Raw genomic sequence first — 19,037 nt, 5'->3', positions numbered from 1 at the left:
ACATTAATGAGGGATTGTTCAAAATATTATGTTGATTCTTGAATCAACTTTTTCACGTTTCTGCTGATTTGAGTGAGATATATTTTGTATTTTTATTATTTCTATTGAGAATAAGCATCTCTAAATATATTTATTGTCATTGGTGTTTCTCTTTTGTGGATTGCTCATTGATTTTTCTATTGAATTTTTAAGTAATTCTTAAAAGTTTGTGCCACAATGTAGTTGAGTTCATTATTAAGCATATGAAAATAGTTTTTGTTTGGCTGTTCATCTAACTTTGTTCCTTTTGTCACTGAAAAGTTTTAAATATTAGTATGTGCAAATTTATCATTTCTTCTCTTTTATGCTTTAAAATTCCTGTTTAAAAAATTGTTTCTAATTTCTATATGGTGAAGATAAGTTTTTCTTCTAAAACATTACTGTTTGATTATTATTAGGTGTGCAATTCATCTGGATTTCGTTTTATTTTTGTTTTGCATTGAGATCTACTTTTATCTATTTTTATATAGATATAGAATATATACATTCATTAAATGTATATTAATGTATACATTTATTAAAAGTCTACCCTACCCAACATGATATCAAAGTCTCACATATTCATAGATCTATTTCTAGGGAATCTATTGTATTTCATTGTCTATTTATGTGTCTCTATGCAAAACCTACACTATTTACTGCAGCATTATGACAAATCATGAAATCTGTTAGAGCTGTGCAGCTGGGGCGATACTTGATCATTTTTCAAAATTGCCTTGACTTTTCTTTTGCTTCCATATGAATTCTTAAATTAGCTTGTAATCTATTAGAAAAATATGTTGTTTTGTAAATTAAAATATAATGAAACTTGTAGATTAATTTGGAAGCAATTACCATCTTTATAATATCGAGTCTTGTCATTCATAAAGAGACCTATGTTTTCTTTTGTTTGTATTATCGTCTATGCCCTTTAATAGAGTTAGAATTTCCTTATAGAAGTCTTTATGCATTGTTCGTTAGATTTCTTCCTAGGTACCTTAAAATTTGTTGTCATTGTGAATGGAATTTTTTTCTTTTTTCTTTTTTTGCGGTACACGGGCCTCTCACTGTTGTGGCCTCTCCCGTTGTGGAGCACAGGCTCTGGACGCGCAGGCCCAGTGGCCATGCCTCACGGGCCCAGCCGCTCCGCGGCATGTGGGATCTTCCTGGACCGGGGCACAAACCCGTGTCCCCTGCATCGACAGGCGGACTCTCAACCACTGTGCCACCAGGGAAGCCCCTCTTTCTTCTTAATATATTTTATAATTGGTTATGAATGTGTCCATATATCTATATGAGCATAAATAAGTAAGAATGTGTATGAATCTCGCCAAGTCATTTAAACTCTTCAAGGTTCGGTTTCCTCATACATAAAATTGAGATTAAAAACATATTCACAGGATATGATTCATTAGAATTAAATCAATTCTTCTAGGTATACGAACAAAAAAGATGACTAGCATTTGTTAATGTTTTTAACCTCCCTTTTCTGTAATGCTACATTTTAAAGAAAGAATGCTCAACCATCTAATATCATCACTAAAAAATATGTGAGAATTAGCTGGCTAATTTAGATACCACTTTTGGGATAAAAATCACAATTTGGCCTAAATTTATCCCTTTGCTTTTGGGAGGCAGCCCTAGAGGACTGATTTTAGAGTATTTAGAAGTGCCCCAGACAAGGTACTGGTGTGGGGCAGAGAAGATAGCTTTAGGAAAATTAGCTCATCCGGATTCCAGTTTCCTATTATGCTATTAACTAGTTGATATTAGGCTAGATATTATATACCTTTGAGGCTTAGTTTCTTCTCTTGAGTGAAGAATTTTGATTATCTGTATGATTATTTTCAGCTCTTAAATTTTATAATTCTGTCATATCTTTTTCAAGAAATACCAGTGTAGGTGCTTACAACTTGGGCCTATATTAACTTTTCAAACTTGTGGCCTAAATGACTTTCTATAAAGAAGACAAAAGACCAATGTATTATGAGTCTTTTTATTTCAGCTATCTCAGATCAGAATTTTGGCAATTTAAAAAATCTAATTAATTAGCTTTGTAAAATGGTCAAAGTGTACCATGTAAATAAAGATTGTCAAGTTAGATTTAAAAAAAAGACCCATATATGCCACATAGATGCTGTCTACAATGATCATACTTTAAATATAGTGATACAGATAGTTTAGAAGAAAACAATGGGAAAAGGTATACAACTTAAACCCTAATTTAAAGAAAGCTACACTACTATCAGTTATTGCAGACTTTAGAACAAAGAAAATTACCAGGATGAAAGAGGAACATCACATATTTATAACAGAGTTAACTCACTGAGAAGATAATCATAATCCGAAATGTATATGTACCTAACAACACAGTTTCAAAATAAACAAAACAAACAGAAGAAATAGAAAGATAAATAGAAAGATCCACAATTATATTTGGCGATTTCAACACTCTTCTCAAAGTAACTGGTAAAGCAAAAGAGAAAGTCAGTAAAATATTGATGATCAGAAGAACACTACCAATCAACTTGACTATGATTGTTAGATTTCTTCATAGATGCCTTAAAATTATAACTTCTAACGTAAAATTATAAAATTATAACAACAAAATAGACTCTTTTCTGGTGCATATGGAACAATTACCATACATATCTTGGGTCATAAAACAAATCTTATCAAATTTAAAAGAATTGATATCATACAAAGTATACTCTCTAACTTGTAATGAAATGAAACTAGAAATAAGTAAGAGACAATATTTGGAAATTTAACAAGACACATAATTTGTAACTTATGAGTTAAAGAAGTCAAAATGGAAATTGGAAAATATTTTTAACTGCATAAAGACAAAATACAGCATACCAAAATTTGTGGAATGAAGCTAAAGCAGTGTTTAGAAGATTTGTGGCATTTAAGTGCTTATATTTTAGAAGACAAAAGGTACCAAATCAATAATCTGAGGCCCCGCTTTAATAAATTGGAAGAGAAAATTAAACCTATATCAAACAGATGGAAGAAAATAATAAAGAACAAAAGACATTGAAATTCAAAGCAGAAAAAAATAGAGAAAATGAAATCAAAGCTAATTCTTTTTAAAAGATTAATAAAATAGATAAATAGAAATGGAGGAAACAGTTTCAAAATCTTTAGGAGGCCATAAATACCCTGATAACAAAACAAGACACAAACATTATAAGAAAAATATAGATCAATAGAATTCATGAATATAGATATAAAAATACAACAAAATATCACCCAATTGAATTCATCAATATACAAAAAGACAATACATCATGACCAACTGGGTTCATCTCAGAAATGCAAAGCTGCTTCAAGAGTCAAAAAATCAGTCCATGTAGTTTACCACATTCACAGACTATAGAAGACAAATTATATGATTATCTGAATTGATACAGAAAAAGCATTAGACAAAATTCAAAAGTCATTCTTGATAAAACTGTCAGCAAAGTAGGAGTAGGAGGGAACTTCTTTAAGCTGATAAAAGAAAACCTATAACTAACATCATATTTAATGGTGAAGGACTGAATACTTTCTCCCTAAGACTGAGAACAAGCCAAGCTTACTGCTCCTATTAAAGATTGTATTCAGTTGTAATATTGTATGCCATGAGAATAGGTTAAAATATGAAGTCAGTGTATTAACAAATGGATAAAACTAATGTAAAAGATAAGAACTGTGCCTCTTCTTCCTGCTTTATATTATATATTGTGGTGTGAATACATTATGGAGGGAATTCAGCTACACTAAATAGTTTGAGACCACTGAAGCCAAATTCTTTCTAGGGTCATTTTCAGTGCTACAAGTTGTAGTTGTGTATGATATGATTAAATCTACATAAACAGTTTTTGCCTGTTCTCAGAAAGAAAAAAATAAAAGAAAAGAAGGTACTGGAAGACTTAACCAGTGCATTAAAGAAAGAAAAGCGATAATATGCACACACATGAAAAGAAACAAAAATGCCTCTCTTTGACATGATTGTCAATGTAGAAAATCCCAAGGAATCTATAAAAAAGATCCTACAAATAATAAGGAAGATTAGTGAGGTCGTGGGGTACCATGCTAATATACAAGAATCAATTTTTATACTAAAATGAACAATTGAAACTTGAATTTTATTCTCAAATTACTGCTTACACTATCATACATGCACACACAGAAGAAATATTTGGTAGGATTTTTATGCTGAAAACTAACGTTGATGAAAGAAATTAACAAAGACCTAAATAAATGGAGACAAGGTACTGTGTTCATAGATTGATGACTCAATATTGTTAAGATGTCAGTTGTCCCCCAAATGATTTGTAGATTCAATAAAATCCCAATCAAAATTCCAGTAGTGTTTTAATTTTTTTAAGAATGCAAAATTACTAGAACAGCCCACAACAATCTTAAGAAAAAGAACAACATGGAAAACTCACACTGCCTGAGTTCAAGACAACACAAAGCTATAGTCATTAAGACAGTGTCACACTGGTGTTAAGGAAGGGATTTCAGAAATAGAGATTTTAAAAATAGACCCACACACATTTGGTCAATGGATTTATGACAAAGGTGCAAAGGTAATTCGTAGAAAGTGTAGTTTTTTTCAATAAATGGTGTGTGGTACTGGAACAATTTGACTTCCCTGTGCAAATTAATTAGTAGATTAAAAATAATGAAAAAAACAGATAAACCTCAACCCAGACCTCGCATCCTATAATTAAAATAAATAACCTCAAAATGGATCATGGATCATAGACCAAACAGTAAAATCTAAAACTATAAAACTTCCTTAATAAAACATGGGAGAAAATCTTTATGACTCTGAGTGAGGCAAAGAATTTTTAAATATAACACAAAGCCATGATCCATAAAAGAAAAATATGATAAATTACTTTTTCAAAATTTAAAACTTTTGCTCTCTGAAAGACACTCTTAAGAGAATGAAAAGAGTAGCCACAGACTGGGATGAAATACTTGCAAATCTCATATCTGACAAAGGACTTCTATACCCAGTATGCAAAGATGTCTCCAAATTCAACAATAGTAAAACAAAAAACTAGTTGAATAAATGGACAAAAGATTTGCAGACACTTCACCAAAGATAATATATGGATGAGAAACAAGCAAATGTAGAGATACTCAACATCATCAATCATCAGAGGACTGCAAACTAAAATAGAAAACTAAAATAGAAAAAGGACTGACAATACCAAGTGCTTCAAGGATTTGGAGCAATTGGAACTCTTACCCATTGCTGCTGGGAATGTAAAATGATACAATCACTTTGGTAAAAGTTTGACAGTTTTTTATAAAGTTAAATATATAATATCCAGAAATCCCACTACTTTGCATTCACTTAAGAGAAATAAGCACTTATGGTGACGCAAAATCCTGTACACAAATGTTTATATCAGCTTTGTTCATAATCTTACAAAAACCAAAAACAATCCAGATGTCTTTGAACTGGTGAATGAACAGATGCTCTTTTGTATGCCCATAAATGGGATACTACTCAGCAATGAAAACAGTTGATACATGCCACAACATGGATGACTCTTAAATGAATAATGCCTAGTGAAAGAAGTTAGGTTCAGAAGGGTACCTACTATCATGATTCCATTCCATGGCATTCTGGAAAACATAAAACCAGGGGGACTGAAAATAGAGCAGTGCTGCCAGGAGCTGAAGGTAGAAAAAGAGTTTGTTTACAAAGTAGTAGGATAATGGAATTTTGGAGGATGACGGAACTGTCCTATATTTTGCTTGTTGTGCCTGATACACGATTCTATGAATTTGTCAAAACAGAAACGTTTACCAACAGAGTTAATTTTAGTATACGCAAACTAAAATATATATGATTCTTTAAAAAGATCCCTAAGCATTACTTTCTTTCTCTACATTTGTTTCTAAGAAGTCATTCATTCCAAGATGAACCATTATTTACTATTAAAAAAGGAAAAAAAGCACCCATTAATCTATAGTTTGACAATGATTATAAAATGTATCCTGATTTCAAAATCGTCATAATGTGAAAAAAGTATATTTTAAAATACGTATAATATGATATTTACAAATTGGAGCTTATTCTCAGACTTCTATCCAGGGATATTTTCTGAGTCCTGCATAACTCTGATTATTTTTCATTATTTGAGTATGAAGATTGAAACTACTATATTAGTCCATAAAAGTGCCAGTATAGTCATCTTTATATAAGAGAAATTGAAAGGAGAAAATAAACCTCGCTTCAAACATTTTTTTAAAAGGCCAAATGCAAAACATTAAGCTAGAATTGTCATTTATAAATGTACCTCATTTAAGGGAAATTCAATATATAAATTATCCTAGAAATAGATGAGTTAGAGCAGGTTGAGATGAGGACATCTGATTACTTATCTTAAATAATAATTCATCAGAGCTCCTTTAAATAATAAATGTTCCACTGTGGTTTTAAACACCTCATTTTAGCCAAATTTGATTATCATGTGTTTCTTTGAGAACTTCTAATGTGAGTTTCATCTGTAGATGAAAAACAGAGCTTTGTCTTTGTGCATTTTATCTAAAATATGATAAATAAATTGCTTCACACTTTAATGGAGTCTATAGTTGACAGAGATTGCTGTGAACTTCAGAGTGGTTACTAATTTGGGTATGCAAACACAACAAGCTTTGTTCTGGAGACAACAAATACTTGTATCTTGGGAGAAACAACAGACTGCAGAATTCATAATTATTTCATAATTAGGACTGATACTTTATGATATTAATAAATAGACTCAATTCATATCATAACCATTAGTGTTTGATATATATTGTGCACACACACAAAGATGGAATGAATAGATCCAATTAAACAAATACTGGAAAAACTACTTAGCTCATAATTTTTTAAGTGATCAATGCAAACGCAAACTGCCATTTATTCAAGGGTGTGCTGCTTTATGACATTAATGTGCTCCTAAAGAGCTCAAGTCAATGTTCTGTAAAATTGTTATAAATCTTGAATGAATCTTGCAATAAAATAATGAAACCTTTTGTCATGTAAGTTTTTATTTAACTGTGTTGCTTGTCTATATGTTGAATGTTGAATTTTCTTCATGGCTTAACAGTATTCAGAGACGTACAGACAGGTAGATACATCAGCTTTTTTCTTATTTTCAGGGTAATTATCCTGTAATATGTGGCTTTTTCCATGAATACAACTCCCGGAAAAATTTTTTTCAAATTCTAATGAGATACTAGAACTAAACACTGTGAAGAGTGTTCTATCCAGTAAAAAGAGCCTGGATTTTTTATTCTTAAATAGAGGAATGATGTTGCATACATGAAATAAAAAGGCAGAAGATACAATGAAGTATTGCATGTGCTCAATATACATCCATTTATTAATGCATATGCCAGAGGATTGCATTGTACTATGCATTTGGAGACATCATTAACAAAGCACTTGCTTATCAATTTAACATGAATTAGTGGATCTTACTGTCTGTGTTTTCACACCCAGTAACAGCATGGTTCTGAGAGTCATGATACTTTTCATTTCTGTTCTTAACATATCAGACCAGCTTGTTCACAAAGCACAGTCACTATAACAGGATCTTGTTCCTGCATATGTATGTTGCCCACTAACAGTTATGACCATAAGTTACAACTACAAAGTCCTGTTCTACAGCCAAGTACTTAGGTACAGATTCTAAAAAGTCAAACCATAAAAACAGAGAAAATGCAAATATTCATAGACTATTTCATATTCACACTCTAACCTAGTTATATTTTTATCTACCGAGCTGTAATAAGTTGTTTTCCTATTGCATTGTATGCATCTTGGGCTTATAAATAACATAAATTACAAAACTGTAAGCAATTTCTTCAGACTTCATTTTACATTTTTCACTAAATAGTTGAAGACATGACTTTTTGCTCCAGTGCAATATATAGTAATGCTGCATTCAGTAAAAACTGTTGAATATTTCTAAAAAGAGAAAAGCATTTAACTGATTATAGCACTCAGTAAATAAGGAGTTAGTCATAACTGTCAGAAGGAAAACACTAACAGAATAATTACTTATCATAGGTAATTTAAGAAACAAACCTTCCATCATACTCCTAAACCATTAGTCGTATGACTTTCTAAAGAATGAAATTTAGTAAAGCCAAGACATAATGCTAGATGGCAAATGCTTCAACTTACCTTTTTTTTTTTTTTACAAATGTGATGTGACCTTGGCAGTTTTAAAGTTCTGTTGATATATCAAACACTGTTAACAAACTATTTAGCATTACTTTTTATAAGTTTGCTTTAAGAGCATTTCTTCACAGTGATTTCAGAAAGGTTGGAAACCGGTTGGCATAAAATATTTCCCACATTTTCTATTTTAATATGTATGCAAAAATCATCACAATATACCTGCAACTATAAAATTACAAATGCTTTCTAGAAGTAACTGCATTTCTAGTCATGATAGAAAAGGGTATTTGTAAGACATCTATAATGAGGTAAGTCTAAATAAAATAGAATTTGAGTAACAGATGCTTTCATACCTACTGGCCATATACACCAATGTAACAAGGACAACTAATGGACCAACTTAAGAGACTGTTTTTTAGTATGTTTAATGGATGAGAAATTGGTAATGAAATAAACATTTTAAAAGATGCTCTGGATATTTCACTTTACATCATAATTTTGGCACTTCATGGAACATTTATTTCTCAAAGACCAGAAGTGGTATAAAAGTTCCACAGGTTTTCCACATACCTTGTAGACATTGTTCTTGAGTACTGGCAAACACTGAAACGTAGTGAAATAAACATTCCCGTGTATTTGCACATGCATGCAGTAGTCAAACAGTTATAGTTTATGAATTCTCATAGATGCTATCTTGCAGTGTTTGTTTCAAGCACTCTCTTCAGCAGATCTTGTTTCAGATTTAAGTTTTACAAATTCTTTAGCCACATTGTCACTGGTCCTCTGCGAGAGGATTCTAAGGATAGTCAAACCAGTTTCATCCATAGAGACGTTTTTCAATAGGGGATACCATGCCCCGTGGCTTCCTTTTTCTGCTATGTTCTGGAGCTGAATTACTGTCATTCCGATAATTCGATCTTCTCTGGCAAAGCAGTAATCTTTAACTGAAAGGTGAAGTTCATAGGCCCGTGGGCGGTTTTCTTTACTCAGAATGCTGTGTGGATTAAAAATATGGATTTTGAGCATTTTCAAATAGGGATCAATATGGTTCTAATAGACTGTTGAAAATTTTATATACTGCTCAGAATATTATATTGGCAAATAGAGTATCATTGTCTTTGAACTCTGATGCAAATATCCTTTAAATTTTACTTAGATTGTGTTTACATAGCTGTCACTCTGCAATCGAACTTAAAAACTCCTTCCTTCCCTAGATGGAAATAGGAAATCCATCTAAAAATGCTTTACTGCCCTGATGTTAAGGATATTAATAGAAACTGGAATTAAAATATTATGTTGTAATTAATCATTGGAGGCAAGGTCTCCCCAGTGATATAGGGGTAGGAGGCGTTACTAGGGGTCATGGAAGCTAGGCCAGGGGGGATGGGTACCTTTTGGAAGAATTTCTGTGCCATTTCAACATCCGTTATTACAATTTCCTTTCTTTACCTCAGACTCCTGGATACGCTATTATATCTAGGAGCCTTTTCTCAGGGGAATACACTGCACAGACTATCAAGCACTGTTCACAAGATGTTAAATTGCATAAAAATCTCCAGAGTAAATCAGTTCCAGCAGAGCCTGGTGCTTCAATGCCAGCTCTTTCCTATGGCAACAGTTAGACCTGTCAAGATTGGGACTGAGGATGGTCCACTTTTTTCCATCTCTTGACTACTTCCTTCCTCCCTAAGACTATCTGATCAGTCACTATTCTCTCTTACCTAGACTACTGCAATAGCCTTCTAACTTATCTCTACTTGTTTGGTCTTGCCTTCCCTATAGTTACTTCTCTATACAGCAAACACAATAATCATTAATGATGTAAATCAGATTGTTCAAACCCTCATATGAAAATCCTTCAATGTCTCCTACTGAGCTTAGAATGTGACCCAGGCTCCTTTACCACTGACTTCAAAGCCCTGTGTGATGTAGTACCTGACCACCTCTTCAAATTCATCTTATCTCACTCCCTTGCCCACTACATACTGTTTCTTAAATATGCCAGGCATGCTCCTGCTTAGAATCCTTGCACTCGCAATTTTCCTTGTCCTAAAATGCTCTCAACTCTCTTCCCTACATGACTGGTTCTTTATTTTCTCAGGTTCCTATTTAAAAGGCACATGCTCAGAGAGGCTTCCCTGAACACCCCGTCTAAGCAGCCAACCCATCACTCTATTGCATCACCCTGTTTTAATGCTCTGCTTAGTACTATCATATGATAACTTTATTTATGATGTTGTTTATCATACGTTCTTTACCTCTAGAGAGTAACTTCCACGAGAGCAAAGTCCTCCTTCTACATATATCCAATGCCTATACTATTGCCTGATACATGGTAGACACTGGACAAATACTAAACAAATGGAAGAGAACTAAAAACAGAGCCTTGTTCATTTGCCTTGGATCAGTGATGAACAGGAATCCTTAAACCCATAGGTTTTGCTTTCCTTAGCAAAGCCCAGTGCCATTCCTACCCTGTGAGTCGCTCATAAGTGTAGCTCTACAATGCCTATTGCCTGGTTGAATAAAGGAGTCAGGTCATAACTTACAAATGAAATGTTTCGTTATATTTTGGTGACCATGTGTTGCTTTTTGTCTTTGTGCCTTGTTTTCTCTTCTTGTCTCCGAGGTTGGGTCCCAGCATACAAACTTCCACAAAAGGGCGGAACGTTGCAGTGGTCTGCCAGTTTAAGTCATTAATAGCAATCACTAAAAGCCAAAAGGAAAGAGACAGGAATATAAAGTATTAGCAAACCAATGTGTGGAATCCTAGACTCTCCCTTTGATCCTTAGAGTGAATTTTTATTTTTTAAAATGATGTATGAAGTTGTAACTTGCATTTGATAGCACCCTAACCCCACTGACAAGGAAAAGCCATTTACTCTCTGGGCTGCACGCCTGATGGTGCTCTCAGCTCTAAGCCATGTGGCACTGGGATGGCAAATGTGAGCTGTAATTGAAAGGACAATCATTAATACTGAAAAGTTGTGATTCTTGTTTTAGGTGAAAAAATGATGCATTTCTTATTAAAATTATATGTTCATCATAAAATATTTAGAAAATATACAGAAAATAGATTTTAAAAATATATAATTTTATCACTCAGAAGAAATGAGTTAATATTTTGGTATGATGTTTTCAATCTTTATATATAGAATGGGATCATAATGTATTGCAGTCTTATAAGTAGCTTTATTTTTTAAGCCCATCACGGGTAGCATTCTAATTTATTATATATTTTCCAACAGCAAATATTTCATTATATGTACATTTCATTCTATATTTACCCAATCACTTGTTGTTGCATATCATGGCGGTTTCCTAATTTCAGGCATCATAAATAATACTTAAATGAACGTTCTCATACAGGTTTGCTCATCCTTTGATGATGATATCCTTAAGGAATTGTCTTACAATTAAATTTGCTAATGTAAAAGGTTGATAAAACTTTTACCATTTGATATGCATTGTCAAAATATTTTTCAAATATATTTAGTGACACTGGAATATATAGTCATGCCCACTTTTCTGTATGATTACCAGTACTGTATATAATCTATTATAGCCCATAGCAGTGTTACTTTTATAATACAAAGATACATTAGGTAATGCAATTTTAAAATATGTTAGAAGGCCATGGTTTTGATTAAAGTAGATATTATTTAAAGTGACTAAGTCTATAATAATATAAAAATAGAACATGGTTCTATTGAGGAAAGTATTAATCATTAAATTGTATCTTTGAAATGACCCCTCTTTTCAGACTGTGCTTTTACAATATAAAACCAATTGATTCAACCACCCATTTTAAAAAAATCAAACAGTTGTTGGAAATCACATAGAAAAAGTAGGTAGATTATGTGGATAATAAGAACATGCTGACTTAACATCTAAAATGTCATTGGCAAGTTGGAGCTAACCACAGCACCAATGTTGAATGTATATCATAGCCTCAACCATAGAGAACATGTTCAATGTATACAGTTTTGAAATGTAATCACCAATGTATTTAAACCATTTAGATATTTCAGGTAACATAGGTTAAGTACCTGTGCCATTCATTTGTTTCAGTTTTAAATCAAAAGTTCTAGATTCATGAAGAAATTCCGAGCATGCCCTGAAATCATTTAATATAGATTTTTAAAGAGAGATTCAAGAAAAAACATTTTTGATATAATTATTTCCATAGGTTAAAGTCTCATAGGCTGTTTTATCTACCTGGACCCGAAATATACCTTTTATAGTGACTTTATGCTCTCCTGTTCCTGGGGTGGCGGTGATGTCCACATGAACAGATATCTGACCCACTGAATCTCTGGAGGAGGGACCTGCAAATCAGCAAAAGTTTACTGGCCTGACCTTTCAGACCACTTAATAATGGACATCAGCACTCTGTGCACAAGGGACTGTAAAGTGTGATCATAGAAATAAATGGTTCTTTTCGTTAACAGCACATAATAGATTTTGATAAATGTTCACTAAATTAAATTTGCTATGCAGGTTTGAGGCTTGGGTATAATCATATTTAGCTAAACTTTCATATAGTACTCAGATACCTTAAGGCACACTCTTAGTATTACTATTGTTAAAAAAAAAAAAAGGCAGTTGCCTTACTAGGCACGTAATAAAGCTCTCCTCCATTGTTGCTTACGTACAAAGATGTATCATGCCTTTCATTCCTTTGTGAAGTGCTTTTCTTCAGTGTACCACACCAGAGCACCCAGGATACAAAGATGGCTCTACAGAGCACCTGCCCTCACAAGGCCCACACTAGACCAGGGGAGAGCAACATATACACATACTGCTGCATATAGTGTGATACATTCTAAAATAGATACATTTACAAGGTCGACTGATGGTATAAAAAGGAGTAGTCAATTCTACCCTGATAAACGTTAGTCAAAGGTTAAGAATGTTGTATTGGAAAGTGCCTGTGATTTGGGGTCAGATAAGCTTGAATTCAAATCATAGTTATGCTGCAACTGGTTCTGTGATTGGAATTTGCTATGTTCTCAAGTCTTGGTTTTCTCATTTGTAAAACAGGGATAACTACATCAACTTCATACACACACACTTATTAACATATCACCTATAAGCATGTATATTTTTTTCACAAATAAAAGCACATGCTCTAATTATCATTTACCTTGCCTTTGTCTTTTCACCTAAAAATATATTAAGAAGATCATTCCATTTCAGTATACATAAAGCTAAGCCCCATTCTTTAATATAGTCTGGAATATCACTGCATTAACTACAAAGTCAGTGTTCCCTGAGTACTTGCTTAAAAATGAATCACTAATCTGCTTACTAATGAAAACATTAAAATATTTAAAATAATGTTTAGCCTTTATTCCATTATACAAACATCCATTATTTATTTAACTACACTTTGGTTGTTTCTAACCTCTTACTCTTATGAGCAAAATGTAACAAATAATTATTTTTCATATTTACAAGTTTATCTATAGTATAATTTTAGAAATGGTATTTATTTGTCAAAGGTAGGTGGAATTCTAATTTTGCCCCATAGAGATTTTAACCATTTACAATATATATGAGAGTAATAAGAATCTTATTTTTGTAAAATAAATGGCTAGTGACCAAGCTGAAAATGAAAGGTTCTAAGAGACTTCCAATTTCTAACTTCAGGAAATCAGTGGATTTCAGCCGGAACCCCTTAACAGGACCTGCTGAGAAGAGCTGCTTCACCACAAGCAGCTCTCTCACCCACACCCCACCCCAGCCATTTGATAATAAAAGAATCGAAAGATAGAAATGGATCACTTTGGGCATTAGCCAAGGGACTGTTCATTGTTCTGTGGGAAGGGAAGAGCGGAAATGTTTCCTTTTCCTGAGGTGAAGGAAAGAAAACGCCAAGAGAAGTACTCCTAGACTCCGGAAGTGCCAGCAAGATGAGCATTTCATTTTTTAATTGGCTGCCTACTTAGCAGACCTGGACATGGCCCAGTGAGGAACAGCAAGCCACAGAGTATGCCAGGACCTTCCCCTCTGCTTAAAGTCATGGTTGCTGAGAAATACGGCAGATGGCTCCTGAATGGCCTTTAAGTGCCAGAGTTGGGGACAAGAGAGGGATAATGTGATTGTAGGCTCTGGTTTTATCAGGGATTGTCACAGACGTGGTAAAGAGGCAGGCCTCTCAAAGGAATGTGCTATGCCCAGGTGAGGTGCAGCAGGAAAAAGTGGCCAGGTATCGAGTCTTGGAAGAGTTCATCAATGCCCTGGAGAACTATTTGGAAATAAGTTTCACACCAGCCAGTTCTATCAAGCAAGCTTGTACTTCCCCTAGGAGAAGGAGCTGGAAAAGCTCTACCACTAACTGAATAGACAATGACCTTTAAATAGATAATGACCACTAATGGCCACCAATGAAGTTTATTTTATTTATTTATTTATTTATTTATTATTTTTGGCTGCATCAAGTCTTAGTTGCGGCACACGGGATCTTCGTTGAGGCATGTGGGATCCTTCACTGTAGCATACAGGCTCTTTGCTGTGGCTCATGGGCTTCTCTCTAGTTGTGGCCTCCATGTTTTCTCTCTCTAGTTATGGTGCGTGGTTTTCTCTCTCTGGTTGTGGCGCGTGGGCTCTCTAGTTGAGGTGCACGAGCTCAGTAGTTGTGGCGCATGGGCTTAGTTGCCCCTGGGCACGTGGGATCTTAGTTCCCCGACCAGGGATTGAACCCACATCCCCTAGGTTGGAAGCTGAATTCTTCACCACTGGACCACCAGGGAACTCCCCAACCATTGAAGTTTAAATAAAGAGTCATCTTTCTCTTTTCTCTCTTTCCTTCCTCCTCAATATCAGGGAAACTACGTCCAGGAGAAAGAGGAAAGGTACACATTACAGAAGCTCATGTCTTCCTCCACCTCCTGCTTCTACTGCTAGAGTCACCATTTCCCCCTGCTTGCGTAGAAGGAAGGAGAGCTTTATATCCAATAAGTGATTAAAACTTTAATGTGAGCAGAACAAGGTCTTAGAACCTGAATAACTTTCTAATAGTGCAAGTAATTAACATGGTATGTACCTGGGTGTCGATATCAATGAGGGAGGTGTCTATGCAGTAGAAAGTAGGGCTCATAAGAGAAGCTGATAACACTTTTTGGAAAAATAAAATAGTTTGATATCATTCCTAAACTGGTGACATATTTATGATATGAAAAATAGAATATATGTTCCCATTATTCAAGTCTCCTTTTGTGTATTTCAATAATGTTTTACATTTTTCTTCATGTGAATATTAAACATTTTAAAAGCTTATTCCTAGTTGTGGTATCTCATCCTATTTTAAATGGGACCGTTTATTCTATTATATTTTATAACAGGAAGGCTAGTGATTTTTTTATTCAGCCAACTGAATTTTTAATGAAAGATTTACATTTACCCCTTTTGAGTAAATGAAATACAATCATATTATTTTCAGTGAATGACACTTCTCCTTTCCATTTTTTATACCTCATATTGTTTGCCTTGGCTAATTTTATTAGCTTATGTTTCTAATACTATATTCCATTGACAGTGTTAGACGTGGACATGCTTGTTATCCTCCATTTGGCTCTCCAAATTCATTTTCCACCCTTCTCTACTCTGCCCTTAGATGGACAATTCAATGGTCTCCTCTATACTGTACTGCCACTGAGAAGTCCTGGCAAGGCAGGGGAAGGAGGGAGTAGAGTCGGGTCAGGTATTTATTTCTTTAGTCTCCTTCCTGTGGGGTCACCTTTTGCTGGCTGAATCCTGCAACCAAAAATCAAAATTCCCCTCACCAGCCCTCAACAGGAGACAGTCTCTTTCCTAGTTTTAGGAGCTTCTTCCTCCCTTGTTATTTTTGTTGCAGGGAGGTTAGTTGACTATTTTTTCTGGTCTCTTTATATCCAGCACATACCTTTGTCCATAGTTTCTCTATTAAATCCTTCTCAAATAATCTTAATTGAGTGTGCCATCTGATTCCTACTGCGACCTTGGCTACTAGAGTTAACATCTTTGATTTGCTCATAACTTTAATGGAAATGCCTCTAGTATTTTCACAATATTCTTAGGTCTTGAGGAACACTGAGACAATTTTTTTTGGTGGGGGAGACAGGACATAAAATACGGATACTCACTACTTAACTGTTATATCATGATAGATTTTACAGGGGAGAAGATGCTTAAGGAGACTCTTGAAGGTTGGGTTGAAATTCATTGTTTTTAGACAAAGGAGCAGAAAATAGCATGCGCCCACATGTGGATGCATAAAGGAGAATGGTGTGTCCTGGAAATTGCAAGGAGTTCATTATGGGTGGAGCAAGCATAGATGGAGTAATGAGGAAATGTTAAAGAAAATATGGGTCCTCTGAATGCCATTTAAAAGTTGTTAGACAAAAATAAATAAATAAAAGTTGTTAGACATTATCTTGGAGATACAGAGAAGCCTGTTAAGTTTTTGGCTATGGGTGGCATAGTCAGACCTAGATTTTGAAAGAATTTGTCTCATCTGTGTAAAAGATAGATCATTTTTATCACCCTATTCCCTTCTGGAAAACCTCCCACTTGTATCTTATTACATCTTGAATCAAATCCTAAAACCCAGCGCCTTGCAAGGATGCTTCTGATGACCTTTCCTTCATCTGCACTTCTGGTCCACGCCGTTGTCTTTGGCTTCATTCTTCAAAACTTTCTTCATGTTTTCATCCACTCAAACCACGTGTTTGGAAAATCCTCCCTCCATTATCTTATGAAGCTCTGTCCAAACACCTCTACTGTAAAATACTCATCTTTTGTTATTCTATAAAAATAATCTGTAGTTATAGTCCTGATTTCCTCAAATACTATAACATAGTATAAAAAAAACTGGGCAGTGAAATCAGACTTCCCTGATCATGAATCTGGTCTGTCACTCATTAACAGTTTAAAACTCCATAAACTTGCATTTCCTTATTTGTAAAGTGGGGATAAACACACCTACCTGGCAACATTATGGTGAGGCTAAAAAGGGAAAATTTTGAAAAATATGTAGGATATTATGTGCCTTGCACATAACAGCTATCTGGTAAATGGATCCAAGTTTATGATGATAATAATTCCTAATAAGAGTATTTCAAAGTTACTAAATACCTCAAAGATTCATAGAAAAATTATGGAGAAAAATCCATTGATGCTATAGTTATCTAAATCAAATACTGCAATAAGACAACATGAGTGACTGGAGTTTTCCCCAACAACTTTGGAATTCTGACTTTCTTCAGTAAGATTTTCTGGGCTGAGTACGCTAGAGATGGAAGGTTTTTAAGAGCCCTCATGTTGAATGTCTATTAGGGAATGTTCTTCCCCACTATGATGTATCAATAAAACCTTTGGTTAATCAAGAATTCAGTGAAATGAGTTTTCTTGATTACTAAAGGTTTTTTGTTTAACTATTGCTGAAATCAGAGTAAATGAGAGATGGTGTCTCAGCAACACTGAAAATACATCCAGATTGTGTATTTGTCTCTGTTGTTACACCAAGGATCAGAGCCTGCTCAGCACCTGGGTTTGTGGTTAAGACTTTTATGTGTGGTCTTATTATGTATTACTATAAGCAGTAATGTAGCAATGGCTGGTTTCTGCCCAGAGTAAACATCTAGCAATTATGGTCAGGAAAGTTATTGATTTAACAGATTTGTAATTGAGAAAAGCCTTCCATCAGAGCACTCACCAGGAGGTACCATTTCTTCATCTGAGTTTCTAACCAGAAACTGTACCAAGGTAATTTAAAGGCTTTAACTCTGTTGTTATAGAATTTGATTTGTATTGGAGAATATATAAAAATTGAATTAGGAAAATATGTGGTTTCTCTTTGGTGCTCTTACTTATGGAGGAGAAATTTTATGCTGTTTGAAAACAACTAACAGCTAAAGAAATGTGCCTAAAGCTTTTTAAAAGGTACTCTAAATGCATAGATATGTTTTTCCCTCTCCGAAACTGCTGCTCTCTCGTCCTCCACTTGTACATCCTAACTCTGTGCGTGTGTGTGTGTTTTCTAAAAAGATTTGGAGGGCTGCATTGGTGGGGAAAAGCATGTTAAAAATCAAACTTATGTACTCAGCAGTCCCTGAACAATTTTGTGGAACCTCTTGGGTGGAAACATTGACTAGAAAATACACATTTCCTTTTCTAACATAAAATGTGAAATTTACTGCTCAACCAAGTCAAACATAGTCTTGAGAGCTGCCTGCTTAATATGGTACAACCCTAAAAAAGTGGAATTAGGAATGTGACTGTCTTCTGACAACTTTGAGTAGATGCAACTACTGTAAAAGGTTTTATCATTATTACAATTATTGCTTAATAGTCATGCTATTCATAATTGTCTCCTGAGAACTCCAGGTTTGTGTTTCCATGGCACAGTGTTTATATTATGCCTAGCACCTATGTTATGCCTAGTATTGTAGTTACTTATGCAGATATTTTTCTTCCTAACTATATTCCATAATGGCAGGAAGCCTCTTCATATTAATAATCCATACTTATCTCTAATTCATACAATAAACATAATATTCTTTTGATACATATTAAATGGCCAGTTTATATTTATTCATTGATTAAACATGCAAGCAGTCCTCACTTTGCATGGGTTTTCATGTTCCATGATACGCCTGGATTTCAGTGCCCACAGTTTAGTTAAATAGCACCCATTTCCCACTGACACATTCAAATTTTAGTTATCATGGCCTGTTGAACGTGTATCATTGCCTAAAGTACAAACTTTGCTGCTAATTTCTTAGTCCACAAATCATCATATAAGTAACAGATAGGTATTATCATCAGCAACCAATGACATCACTTCTTT

The 19,037-nt window shown here is 34.2% G+C and overlaps 1 protein-coding gene across 2 annotated transcripts in view; it reads right to left on the bottom strand.

Moving 5' to 3' along the window:
- Window positions 1–8,476: 8,476 nt before the first annotated feature.
- Window positions 8,477–19,037, bottom strand: part of UNC13C (unc-13 homolog C) — a 598,728-nt gene continuing 588,167 nt past the window's right edge. For both annotated transcript variants that reach the window (XM_060169334.1, XM_060169325.1), the window contains 3 exons: window positions 12,442–12,534; window positions 10,756–10,915; window positions 8,477–9,200 (listed from right to left, as the gene is read on the bottom strand). In XM_060169334.1, the coding sequence (XP_060025317.1) occupies window positions 8,915–9,200; window positions 10,756–10,915; window positions 12,442–12,534 (539 nt within the window). In that variant the 3' untranslated portion in view covers window positions 8,477–8,914. The remainder of the gene's footprint in view (window positions 9,201–10,755; window positions 10,916–12,441; window positions 12,535–19,037) is intronic.

Source organism: Lagenorhynchus albirostris, chromosome 1 (genome assembly GCF_949774975.1).
Source record: "Lagenorhynchus albirostris chromosome 1, mLagAlb1.1, whole genome shotgun sequence".
NCBI lineage: Eukaryota > Metazoa > Chordata > Mammalia > Artiodactyla > Delphinidae > Lagenorhynchus > Lagenorhynchus albirostris.
Note: the sequence above shows the minus strand (reverse complement) of the source record. Positions and strands in the feature narration are given on the sequence as shown.